The 13,742-nt window shown below is 45.1% G+C and overlaps 1 protein-coding gene across 1 annotated transcript in view; it reads left to right on the top strand.

Moving 5' to 3' along the window:
* Positions 1–1,358: 1,358 nt before the first annotated feature.
* Positions 1,359–13,742, top strand: part of Ppp3ca (protein phosphatase 3 catalytic subunit alpha) — a 272,769-nt gene continuing 260,385 nt past the window's right edge. The window contains exon 1 of the mRNA XM_028760375.1: positions 1,359–2,112. Coding sequence (XP_028616208.1) covers positions 2,055–2,112 — 58 coding nt within the window. The 5' untranslated portion in view covers positions 1,359–2,054. The remainder of the gene's footprint in view (positions 2,113–13,742) is intronic.

Here is a 13,742-nt window from a genome sequence, read left to right as displayed (position 1 = left end):
TTTTCCCACTCCAAGACAGGGTTTCTTTGTGTAAAAGTCCTGGCTGTCCTGGGACTCAGTCTGTAGAGCAGACTGGCCTGGAACTCACAGAGATCCTCCTGCCTCTGTCTCCCAGCTGTTGGGACTAAAGGAGAGGGTCACCAGCAGCTTCCAACACCTTTTAGTAGGCCTTTTATTGAGCCCACAGTCCAGTTCAGGAAATAGGAAAACCCTGATACTGAAGGAATTTGAAAGTAAAACAGGAAGGACAAGGGTGAGAAATTTATGCAGCTCTCTTCACAATTTCCTTGCTGATCCTTGGGGTTGATTTAGGGGAAGGGGAGGTCTGTGCTCAGAAGATATTCTGAAGAGATAAACCCTTCCTTAAACCAGAGCTGGTTGAAAGGATCTAACTGGGCCATTAGCATTTCATACTCTGTCCCTTATTTTTCATCTTATGAGGGACTTATGAGAGACCTCAACAAGCCAAGGCCCTACATGCAGCCTGAGCACCGAGTGACTGAGTGGAAGGAGCAGGAAGACAATGTCACCTATCCCCACCAGTGACCGTTAGCTCCTGTGAGAAGGCGACCTCTCCTGAGTCTTTCCGACTCCTCTTATCTCCTAGGGCGTCCAGGGTCACTGACCACAGCCAGGGTCTCATAGGCTGCAGTCCATTCCCACTCTCCTTGGATAGGAGTCTCACAGCGCCCCAAACACACTTTTGCCTCTTCCCGTGAAGTTGTGCACGCTTACTAATCACCCCACCAGCAGTAAGCCGTGTCCACCTAGCCCAGGCAGAGCTGCTTCCCCAAGGTAAGCTGTTTACTCGTCGCCTTCCTTGGCGATCCTCCCTGGACAGCTGCGGCAGCGACAGCAGCTGCACCGCAGCCCGGAGCGTCGGGCACTCCTCCTTCCTCCCTCTTGGGTCTCCGAACTCACTACTGCGGGCCACGCACACACTCGCAGCGTCCGCGACACACCCGGGAGTGTGTGCGGGACCTCGGGAGCGGGCGTGCGCGGTGGCACGCAGTAGCCCAGCTCCTCCGGGGCCCTACTCCTGGCCCAGCCTCCCTCCTCCCTACCCACTCCAGTGACACTTGAGCGGTCACAGGGCGGTGGAGGCTGCAGGCCCGCGGGACTGACTGGCACCCCGAAGAAAACAGAGCAGGGGGCGGGGCGGTCATACAGACCACCGCCTTAGCGATGAGGGACGCGTGCCCCAGCCAATGACCTTGCGAGGTGCAACGTGGGGCGGGCCCTGAGGCGGACCCCGAGGAGGAGGTGGCCAGGGCGCTGGAGGCGGGGGCGGTGAGGAGGAAGGGGAGGAGGCGGAGGCGGGCGCGGTGGTGGCGGCGGCCGGCGCGGCGGCGGAGGCGAGGTTGTGCCCCGGACTGTGTCCACCGAGCTCAGCGGTTGTTGCCTGTGCGTGGAGAAGCAGCGGCGCCGCGAGGCAGAGGAGGATCGCGGACGAGCGCGGCGGCGGGACGTCTACGGCTGCCGCGGCCCCGGCGGCGCCCGGCGACAATCGGCGTGGGGAAGCAGCGGCGGCCGCAGCGGCAGCCGCCTCTCCACCACCGGGAAGCCGAGGCGCGGCTGGCGGCGCTGACATCCGTGGCCCTGCCTCTCCTCCCTCGCCCCCGGCCCTCCCCATGTGATCGGTCTTAATCCCGACCGTGTGCGCGCGTGGGGGCTCCATTGCGCGGCGCCCGGTGTCGGTGCCGGGGTGGGTGCTCGCGTGCGCTTCTCCTCCCCATCCCCCGCCCCGTCCCCAAGAATAAAAGAAGAACCGGGAGGCGTGCTCAGAAAATAAATAAATAACCAGCACACACGCGCAGCCCGGAGCGAGGCGGCGGGGCTGGCGGCGGCGGAGGAGGAGTGAAGGCGGCGGCGGCGGAGGAGGGACGCGCGGAGCCGGCAGTAACTTTCGAGCCAGCCCAGAGCCCGGAGCTCCAGCCGAGCGGTTTGCAGCGCGGCAGCGGCGGCGCTGAGTGTCTGGCCCGCCGGTGCGGTCGGGGTGTGCATTCGGACGGGACGAGCAGCGCGTCGCTGTCCCCCCCTCCCGGTGGCTGGAGATGTCCGAGCCCAAGGCGATTGATCCCAAGTTGTCGACGACCGACAGGGTGGTGAAAGGTAAGCGCAGCGCCGCGGCGGCCCGAGGTGCACCGAGTGCCGCAGGCGACCGTCCGCCCCTCCCCCGCTCCGGTTGTCCCTCTCCGGCTAGCGCCGGGGACCTTCTAGGATCTCCTGCAAGGGGCGATCCCCTCCTTCGCCGCGCCCTGCCCCCACTCCGCCCACCCGGCCCTAATCGGGGCATTTATTTATTTATTTATTTTTATTTATTTATTTATTTTTGTGGACAGGGGGCAGCAGTTGGCAAATGGCTGAGTGGCTGGGAGGCGGTGGCGGGGGTGGCGGTGGCGGGAGGGGGCGCCCGGGGGGGTGACTGCTGGCAGGGTGTAGCTGCTGTGACAGAAATAGGAAGTGGGTGGCTGCTCGCGGGCTTGCATGGGATCGGGTTTATGGTTTGCTCTTTGTAGAGGGAGGGGAGGTGATTTATGGCTTTTAAAAAATTAATAGGGCATTTTTATGTGGCCGTGGCTTGCCGCGGACTGGCTCGCCCCGGCACATTGCTCCAGGCGCTCCATTGCAGCAGTTCCCTGGGCGCCCCCTCCCCCTCCGCGGGAAGGGCCTGCACAGGACTCGCGAGAGAGCGGGAGAGCGTGGGGGGAGCCCAGCTCCGGCTGCCGCGCGCCGCGGGGGCGGGGGGACCGGGGCAACGTGGGGGCAGCGCCAGGCGGGGGACGACCGGAGCCCCCGCTGCCGCCCCGGGATTTCCCCGCAGGCCCGGAGCGAAGCGAGCAGTGGCGATCCTCTGTCGACCTCCCTTGCCACCCATGGCTGACTGCCGCCGACCTGTCATTGCTCTTAAAGGGTTCCCTGCTAGTGCACACCTCTAGGGTGGGAAGCTTACCGTGCTCCCTTCCCCCCAAGCTCCTAACACCCCCTTGGTAACGGGCTATTTGGTTGTCTTTATTGCCAGGGATGACATGTATGTACAACTGGCAGGGATGGCTCTGGGTTGTTGGCTAGGAGAAGCCCGGGGGTTGCGTGGGATGAGGAAGGGGACAACGTGGTTGCCCTTTCTCTCCTTTGGAGGGATCCCACCATCCTCACTGTATTCCAACGTGGAATGGGGGAGGAACTGCAGATTCGAAAGGATTAAGTAGTGACACTTATTCCTGGGGTCAGGGTTCTGAGCAAAGCTGAGATGGGCGCCAGCTTGTGCAGATCGGGCCTGAAACTGGAAGGAGTGATGGGGGCGGTGTGTGTGTGTGTGTGTGTGTGTGTGTGTGTGTGCGCGCGCGCGAGATCAGAGATGGTATCTTATGCAGCAGAGCATTTAGCTAGAGTGCAAAGCAATCAAGTCATTTGCTCCTGGAACACTTAGGTGAAAGTAACCCAGCGCCTGCCCTAAGACCATGATACATATTCCCTTGAGCTTTAGAAGGAGACCTTGCTCCTTCTACATTTGCTCAGTTTTTAAAGTTTTGAGTTGTGTTGTGCTGTGTGTGTGTGTGTGCGCGCGCGCGCCCGCGCGCTATGATCTCTTTTGTGAGAGAATAAGATATCTTCTCTCCTTTTGGTTATATTGAAATCATTCATACTTCAAAGTAGGATCCATAGAGCCGTCAAAATAAAGAGGGGATAGGAATAGCTTTGAAAAAAATGGTGATAGAGCTTCAGATGCCCAACAGTCTTGTGTAGTGATCCGCAAGAATCTCCTTAATGGGTGAAATTTAGGCATCGCTCCAACGTAAAGACACTTTGTTTTCTAAACAAAGTAATAGTTTATAAAGACGATACTATGTGTTGGTAGAGGAAAGAGAAAGAGCCCTGTCACATTTCCCATTTTAGATGTCAAATGTGGATTTCTGAAGTGCAGATTTCTAAAACGTGGATTTAGATTGTTATTGTCATCAAGTAAACCTTGTAAAACTAATTGCTTGATATGTTCACCAGTTAATAGGCGGAGCCAGCGTCCAACCATTCTATACTCTTTTGCCTCATGTTTCAGTGTGGTGTTTTATAAATGACTCTCTCCAGTAGTACATAGGCACACCTATAACTCCAAAATCTTGATTCATGTGTGTTTTTTTTTTTTCAGAAGTGATATATAAGTGCAGACCGTAGATTCCAAGTAGGAAACATTACTCTAATCTCCCACTTGTTTTGATAGGGATTCTACTGGAAGATTTTGTTTATATAAAAGAAAATATTGATGACTCCAGAGTTTCAGATGGGCACACTGCCATGGCTTTGTTTCTCTTATGCCTTCTTGCACATTTTATGTCATTGGTTGAAAGTCCTGACACAGGCTTCTAGACAACATTTTGTCGTGCATAAAATTTTCAGAATTAGTATATTGAGACGATAATCTATTTTGATCCCTTTGAATATTATATCCATATTTAACAAGTGGAAAGCAACACGTATGCTAAGTGGAAAAAAATCACAGAATTTATTTTTTAAGCAACACGTACGCTAAGTGGAAAAAAATCACAGAATTTATGTTTTATTTTAAAGTACACATAGTATGCAATACACAAAAACATTATTAAATTTAGTCCATATTTTCGGAAACCTTCATGTCAGTTGTCATTCTTGAAATCATTCCTCAACACAGGAAGTGGCTTATCTTTGAAGAGCTATCTTTGCTCTTGAGGTCTTGTCTCCTCTTATAAAATGTATCTGCAGCTGGATTTGATACATAAAAGAATAGTCAGATCAGTCCTTTGGCATGCCGGGGCTTTTTCCTACAGTTATCTTTATTGCTGTGATCTGGCTTTTGCCGGATGACAAATTGCTTTTTACAAATGACTCTGTGCTTGTGGTTTTGTTTATAGTAATATGACGACAGCTTTCTACAGCTCTCTTGATTTGTGTTTCCAGAATGCAGCCTTAGAAAGGTAGGTTGCTTTAGCTTCAATGGTGGCAGTGTAAAGGCTTGTTGCGTCTGCTACACTGTGTACAGAGTCTTTAAACTTTAAGAAGGAAAGAGGAATGGTGGCCGAAGAGATGAACTTAGATTACTTCCAGAAAAAATTGCCTCAACCAACAAATCATCTGGTGCTTTATTTGGTCGTTCTTAAATTTAAAAACACATCTAAAAGTTCTTAGAATTCAGAGAAATCATTTTGGCACTCTGTTTGTTGAGAACCAGTATAATTTGACCCATTTATTTATTTATCATTTATTGGAACATGCAAACTATATTTGTTGGTTTTGAGAAAGACTGTATATATGACGAGGAGGCCTTCCTCCAAACTCAAGATCCTCCTGCCTCAAGTCTCCAGAGGTGCATTTCAGGAGTGCTGCACCATGTCTGGCTCCCATTATGTTTTAAAGCTACATGGAGAATACTGTAATTAGTAGAAGCCTGTGATTAATAGGGTGACTAGCTCTATTCCCCACCCCCAACATACCCTATGGCCTGGTTCCTTCTGCAGTATACACATGAAGTTTATTGAGACTTTTGTTTCTGGTCCTCTGTTTGTTTCTCTGTCCTCTCTGTAAGCTTCCATTTTGGCTGTAAAGTTTTGCCCTTTGACAGAAGTATCTGGAGTAGATTACACTGTGATGTTGAGTTCGTGGCAGTGTTCTGGCTCTGGATAATTCTTTTCTCATCTTCAAATATTTTATAATGGGCCTTTTACCTTATCCCAAACTGATTATAATAATAGACTTTTCAGAGTCTGGCAGGCTGTCAGAGGGTAGATTCCTGGGAAGAGTCCTGTAGATTGTGCTCTGTTCTTCTCTGTAGATGTTTGCTTTTGGTTTGAAGAAGATAGCTGCTGTTCCACACACTGTCACCTTTGATCTCTTCATGTAATCAGGCACAGGTAGAGAGATTCTGGGAAGATGTCTAAGATCATACAAGCAACAATGCAGGTGTCAACAGACTGTCACTAAGTAATTGATGATGTAAGCCGTCAGTATTTATAGCTGAGAAACACTGATGCGTCTATTCAACAAGAAAACAAGAGTTTGGCACACCACTAACGACTGTTGTATTTGCAAAAGGAAACAAACTGTCTTGATATCAAGAAGAGAGCCCTTTTCATATTTATTTTATGTGCATTTCAATGAATTAATTAGCTAATTAATAAATTTCCTCTCAGTTGATTTGTTTCATTTGTCTGGCCTACCTTTGGAATATAGTATTGATTTAAGTTCATCACCATTAAACATCAGTATTTGGTGGGTAGAGTTTGCGTTAGGACTGGCTGTTAAGAAAGGCGTTTGCTAGTAAAGCTAACACCACAAGTGACATCGTTCCGACATGGATGATGTACTTGAGTAAATAGCGTACAAATTCATACTGCTAACTATAAATTGGGTTGTTGTTTTCAGTAATATTTACTTTCAGGATTTCTTATAAGTAAAGGTAACACAAATTCAATGTTTTCAAAACAGTTTGTAAGAAAAAGGAGTTTTAGGGAAATTCCAGTGGTTCTAAATGTTATCAACTTCTAGAACTAAATACAATGTTGTTGTATTATAGTACAGAAATGAACCTTTGCTTTAAATAGACACTATATTGAAGGAAAAGGCAACAGTCTAGATGCTTTAGAATCTAGTTAATGTGATTTATGGGGATATTGGTGTTAGGTAAAAATGTACCATTTTGAATCAGTTTATTCTTCCTAATCTGTGTAAAATGATAATTATAGGGACCTGAAAGTATGACTTCCCGCTCTGCAGTCAGCTTTGACAGCTGTCATCTTAGGGGTTTCCCTTATTTTTCTGAACTACTGTGTAAAGTTGAAACTAATGGTAAGGTCAAATAAAGAGTCCATTTGAAGTGCTGCCGTTGGGAAATAGCATTGTTCTAGTTACAGCCTTTAGAGAGTCTAGATCGCCATTGTGAAGGCTGTGTAAGAAAAATGCTGGAACTTCAGGAATTATGTAGGTAGGCAAAGAATGACTCAGCAGCAAATTTTATGATCATTAAAAAATAATTGTGTTCAATTTTCAGCAAGTTACCGGAGCAGCAATCACTTGATATTTAAGAGGGTTATGCGCAGATCTTGAATTCTTCTGTAATTGTAGGTTATGTGTATTAACTTAACAGCCCACCTTCTTCTGTCGTGTGGGATAAGGAAGCCTGAGTGTTTCTTGACAATGCCAGTTCTCTCGCTGTTGACAGAGAATTACAAATGACAACATGTTACATGTTTTCTAGTCACTCTAGAATGGTCAGAACTGGTGATATTCAAAGCCATAATGCAGTAGCTTGCAGTGGTGATTCTTTATAACTAAAGAAATGGAGGCAGAACAGGAAAAAAGGTACTGGTGAGACTAGAGTACAGATACAGGAATGGATTCTGTGAAGAAGCACGCTCTTCTTGCTTGAATGTAGACACTTCCTGTTCGATTTAGGATCTTACTGCATTTTCTTGCCAGTTTGCTTTTCTAAATCACTGGCTATGTAAAAACTTATTTGCTCTATTTCTGTATTAGCAGAAGCGGGCCATTCTGCTGATATGTTTGGGAAAATGTTATAATCTTATTTGATCTTGGCATGAGGTTTACTGAAGAAATCCTGGTGAACATGTCTTTCCTTTAAGGTGTATAACCAGAGATAGAAACAGTATACTCTGCAGAAAAGCACTTTCATCTGGAAGTTCCTGCTGTAAGCCTCTGTCTGAGTTACTGATAATGACATTGGCCAACAGTGCTGTTCTCCATGTTAATTTAATAGAGAAATTTCAGGAAAAGTACCACCAAAGCTATTACTTTTCTTTTTTCTTCTTAAAGCTGTATCTATCGAGGGGGAGGGACAGGGGCCCTGAAAAGGGACTTTGGCTTGTAAGCTAAGTCTTAAGTTGTCATTTAGTACTCCAGCATTTTGTTTCACTTCATTCTGCAGGTACTTCCACCTCATATATGAAATTATCAGTTGAGTTTCATGTTCACAAAGCATGCATTTGTAGCGCAGAACATACCTTCCTCCTTGTTGACAGACTCTGAAAGTATTGAAATCAGATGAGTTTGGAGACCCATTCATGCTGCTAGAGTCTGAAATCTGTTTTCAGTGTGTACTAACGTGGCAGAAATGAGTCCGGTCTAAAAGCAAGCTAATAAATGATAAAAATGCTCCATTTTTCAAGTTAAAGTAGATATTTTTGAGACCTTCATAGGAAGGAACAAGGGAGCCCAATTCTATCATCACCCTCAATGTGATGATGGGCCATGTTTGCTAATAGTTACCTGGGAATGAAGGAGGCCTGCGGTCGGCATGTAAGACACAACGGGATTTTCCAAGTCCATGCTGTGGTCTCAGTAAAAGACAAGGCAGCTTGATTTTCAGACTTTAATTCTGGTTTTCTGTGAACTTCATTGTTTTACAATTGTAAGTGCTGAATCTATCTGCAGAAGAGCAAGACACATAAGCAGTTATGAGAAATTTTGAGATGCTGCTTCTTGATTGTGATAACACCACCTCTCAGTGGTCATCAATTTCAGACACTGGCCCAGTTATGAAACTAGAAGAATTATTGTTGGCATTTGGAGAGAAGGAGATGTTGTGTGTGTGTGTGTGTGTGTGTGTAAAAAATAATTGCTGGTAGCCAACTAGTCTTAAGGCACACAGAGATCTCTTTCCATACCAACTGTGTTTCTTCAGCTTTTCCTCCTTAGGAGGAATTACTAGTTCTGATTCAAAAGGTGCATTTATTTTTATGGAATGACAGAATGTCCTGGAAATGGCAGCCCATCGGATTCTAACCTGTATCTTAGGTTGCTGTGTGTACTTAGGAGTACATAACATTTGTCAATGTTCATATTCACAATTTTGTTTTATAAGTTTGGTCGATGTGACCTGTGGCGTTTGCCAGGATGCTCTACCTGTTATGTATCCAGTAAATACTCCTTGAATGATCTGACCACTGTGGAGTTTTCATGTGTTGTCTTAAGCTATAAAGAGAGACAAATTCTGTTTGTTTTGAATTTTCTTTTGCTTTTAAGTTTTGAGTTCTTGTGAATGGTAGTATTTGGTGACTGGAAAATTCCTTCTTCAGCCCACTCAGGAACTGGAGGATGAGAAGGCAGAAAGAAGGTGACAGAGCTGTGCTGAGGGCATCTTTCTTGTTTGGTAATTTTAATTGCCCATGTGTGAGAAATTTAAAACTTATTATTATTTTTAAAATCTGAGATTATTAGCTTGAACTTGAACACTTTATTTTGTAAAAAAAAAATATACTGACTTTAGCAACCAGTTAAAGTAATCAGTTTTTGACATGTTTGGGAAGATATATTATTCATCTAATCTTGAGATTATTGGATGGTTTTGTGTTAGTTATTGCCCAGACTTTGACTTCATAAGAAAATGACTTGATATGTTTTGAAAGAAAACAAAACCAAAAGGCAAAACTCAAACCCTTTTTTGCATGCATCTTGATTTACTATTTGCTGTAGAGTGTGTGTGTGTGTGTGTGTGTGTGTGTGTGTGTTAACTTAGAAGTACCATTCTTGCTGTTATAGCCTCTTGTCATCTTCTGGCCCTGAAATGGCACTGGAGAGCATCCAGTTGGAAGATGTATGGGCCATGAGAAGTTAAAAATCCATGGCACCCACTCTGCTGAGTCCTTGTTTCTGCTGAGTGAGCTTCGAGCCATCTGTTGACATTTGTTTCTAAGTATCTTGTAAGCAATGCCGTCTTATCAGATTAAATTTAAAATGTAATATACAGTCTTTTAAAATGACAGAAATCAAGTCAACTTTGTGCTGCTCTTTGTTTGCTTTTGACAGAGAAATTTACACTTTTTTTTTTTTAAAGGATGATGTCTAAGCTTGTTAGTTTGTTACACATAGCTAATGTTACCTTTCCTGGGTGGGCCTAATTGGTGGGATAGGAGTAGTTCTTTGGGTCACTCATTTCCTGCCCTTGGGTCTTCAATTCACACTCCTGCACTCTTGCACGTCTCCTGACACCGTCAGCTGAAGTCTAGGGACTCCTGCACTGACCACCTTGCTAGGAGCAGGTTGTGTCAATGGTTTGCTTTCTTGACTGCTTCTCCTCCTCAGTAAGTAAAAAGCCCTAGATCAATGGTTCTCAACCTATGTGTGGTGACTCTTTTTGGTGGGTGTGAATGTCTCTTTCACAGGGGCTGTCTGAGGCCACTGAAAAAACACAGATACTTATATTACTATTCATAACAGTAGCAAAATTACAGTTATGAAGTAGCAGTGAAAATAATTTTATGGTTGGGGGTCACCACTCTATGAAGAACTGTATTAAAGGGTCACAGCATTGGGGAGGTTGAGAAATCCTGACCTAGAGGAAGGAGGACTCTGTTCCATTTATGTATGTATGTATGTATGTATGTATGTATGTAGTATATACACACATCGTATACATATACATATGCATACATATACAAATCTAATGCAGCAGAGAGCCTGCTACATAATAAGACTATGATCCAAAATTGTTACATGTGTAAATTAATAGAAAAACTGAGATGTTCTTCAACTTCTTAAGTTATGGAGTTCTATTTTGAAGTTTTGTCCAACTCATGTCAAGATCAGCTTATAGACATCTGAAAATTTCTTGATTTTTTCAAGAGAACCCTTCTATGGTAGTGTGTTTACTGAGGATCATGCAGTGTTCTTGTTACCTGAGCATCTATGATTACTTGCCCAGTGATCAATATGCAGAAATATCACTGACTGGACTGTGGGTGTTGTTTATAAGTGAGTCTGTCAGTTACAAGATGCACAGAAGGCTGTGTGCATTGTTCAGTGATAGAGCACTAGCCTAGTATGTACAAGGCACTGGGTTGCATGCCTGGCATGGAGGTTTGGGGACAAGTATGCAGATTAATTTTCCTCAGCGGTTGGAGGGAGGTGGTGATTTCTTTTTGAAGCAATGATGAGAATAAGTTGCAGGAAGGCCACGTGACAAGCAGTTGTGAGGCCTTGATCAGGCATCGATGTACAACTGCAGATTTATAACTGAGTTTACAAATCAAGATGTATGTAAGACGTCACACATTTGTATAGGAAGTGGCCGAGTGCAAATACAGACTTTTGGAACCAGATTCTGAATAGTAGAGGCTTTACACAATCCCCTCATACTGTACCTCCTTAGTGTTAGAAGGACTTAGAATTCACACTACTTGGCAGGCCTAGGAAATGAGGCATCTGCCCTGAGCCCCTTTCACAGATGAACTTGGAACTCCAGAGCCCACTCTGGATTGTATGCCTCCTTCAAGCAGGTCCACTGGGCTGCCCAAGCTCCACTTTCTTTTTGTACTAAAACAGGGACTCAGATACCCTAGTGTCTGCTCTGTCTCCCCTCCTCAGAAGTAATTTAATTTCAAGACATTTAAGATAAAGGGAACTACCGAATAGTCTGTGTAAAATATTATTTTTAAATTACAACTTTCTGTATTCACCAACAGGAAAAGGAATCTTTCTATTGTACCCGCTTCTGGTCTGAATCCTTTTTGTTTGGCTTTGTTCCACAGTGCCCTTCTAGACACCGATGTGTACAACACAGGAGTATGTTGGGAACACCATGGGGCCAAAAGGATTTTTAATTGTGACGGGATCTGAGAGATTTTGAATTCTGATTGAGGAAAAGCTGGGTTGTGTTTTAACCAAAGTCTGCAGCCTTAGGTTACCTCTCTCTGTGTGAGATCACACTCAGATGGGCCAGAGTTTGGAAGCATCAGAGATTTAGGTCACAAATTGAGGGGAGAAAAAGAAAAGACGAGGGACAGTTAACACTAGAATAGATTATTTTGTCATCTTAGAATAAATAGTTAGGACTTGTTTTGAGTATAAATGTGAACATGTATACTAAAGAATTTAGTTTGAATTATGAGATTTTCTTAATGCTGGAAAACCTTGGGAATCCAGCTCACTACCTGATAAAGAAAGCCACCTGTGTTTTATTTTATTATTTTTTTTTATTTTTTAGTCTTACTCAAGTCTGGGTCTATGCCTGGCAAATTAGAGTCTTGTGGTTGAAATTTGCAGCTGAATTTTAGCTAAAGCAACTATTAACGTGGAGCCCCTGTCAGGCCCTTCTGAAGGATGGGAACCCTGCCATCTCAGGCTCCGATCAAGTGAGAGGGATCTCCCTGCTTCCTCAGGCCTCTTACCCTGCCATCCCGGTCATCTCTGCGTACAAGAAATGCTTTCTCCTGTCTGCAGTCGGATTTCTCTGAAAATAAATTAGTTGTGTTCCAAAGACTGTGCTTTGTCTGTTTTCTCTGAGAGAACACATTCTATAGTAAATACAGCACCCTTGTTCCTAAGCTTTCTTGTACCTGAGGCACACAGGGTGGTTTCTAGGTTATTCTGTATATATCAGCAGGCCTTTAAATCCATATCAGGTTATTGGAGTCCTTGAAGATGAGATTTGAACAAATATTGATCATGGTTAACCTGCTTTCATGGTCCATCAGCCCTTTGAGTTGGGTTCCTCCAGTCTGATTTGTGGGTTTCCTGTGCCTGCATGCTGACCTTTAAGCTGCCTGAGGCTCAGAAACTTCTCACAGATAGGCTCTGTCCACCATACCACGTCCTTTGACTGGATACGGATTGCCACTGTCATGATACTCTAAGCTTTGAAATTCCCTTTATCTTCTCCTAGTCCCTTGCGGCTTTATGGTGTCTAATACTTAATCCCTGTAAATCGGAACATCCCAGAACCTAGAAAGTATTTGTATCTCACCAGTGACTTTCTGTAGCCTTTCATTCATAAAGTGGGCAAGTGCCAAAGATGGTTGGATAGCTGAGTACCTCAGAGGTAGAGTGGGGTGGCTAACAAGCGGATCTCTTGGTCAATTTCAGAGCACACCATAGTGGCAGATTAGCTTCCCACTCAAACAGAGCCACTGTGCCCAACTCAAGGGCCATGGATAAACAGCTTCAAAGTCCATTCAATTTCATTACCTCGAAGGATTAAATGTGATTTGATAAAATGTTTCGCTGAGATTTGAAGCCGGCCATGGGCTCGCAGCTGTAGTGACAGAGGCTACTGCTGCGTTGACTCTGCTCCAACGTATTAATTACTGATAATAACGTACAAACATTTGTGAGTGTTTCACAAGTGGATTCAAGCTCCCCCATGAGAGGGTGCTCTTGCCCCTGTCCTGACCAGAAGAGATGGAGCTGGAGCTTTGGAGTATAAATGGCAGTGGGCAAGATACGTGGCCTGCAGCCTGCTTGATCTAGTTTTAAATTGGGTTGCATTCTAGTAGTGTTCCTGGAAACTATGCGTGTATGTCCCTGGACGTGTTGGATGATAACAACTCATTAGACTCATGCTGGTGCTTTGGGCAAGTGACTGTCAAGTCCGATGCATCATAAAGACAGGAAAGGCTTGGAGGATGTACACTGCGAGGGTATCCATTTGAGAGGCAGGTCTGTACACAGAATAGAGCTCGGGATATGTAGTGGGAACCTGAGGGAACCTCTGTGGAAATGTCAAAGTTCCTCTTGTCATAACATCACCCAGCAGCTACTTTGTATGACTTCTTCTTTTTTAAAAAATTTATTTATTTTTATTTCATGTGCATTGCTGTTTTACCTGTATGCGTATCTATGTGACGGTGTTAGATCCCCTGGAACTAGAGTTAGAGACAGATGTGAGGCGCCGTGTAGGTGCTGGGAATAGAACCTGAGTCCTCTGGAAGAGCAACAAGTGCTCTTAATTGCTGAGTCATCTCTTCAGCCCCTGTATGGAT

This window comes from Grammomys surdaster, unplaced genomic scaffold (assembly GCF_004785775.1).
Source record: "Grammomys surdaster isolate TR1022 unplaced genomic scaffold, NIH_TR_1.0 126531, whole genome shotgun sequence".
Classification (NCBI taxonomy): Eukaryota; Metazoa; Chordata; class Mammalia; order Rodentia; family Muridae; genus Grammomys; species Grammomys surdaster.
The sequence above is the reverse complement of the archived record's forward strand: the minus strand, read 5'-3'. Positions and strand labels throughout refer to the sequence as shown.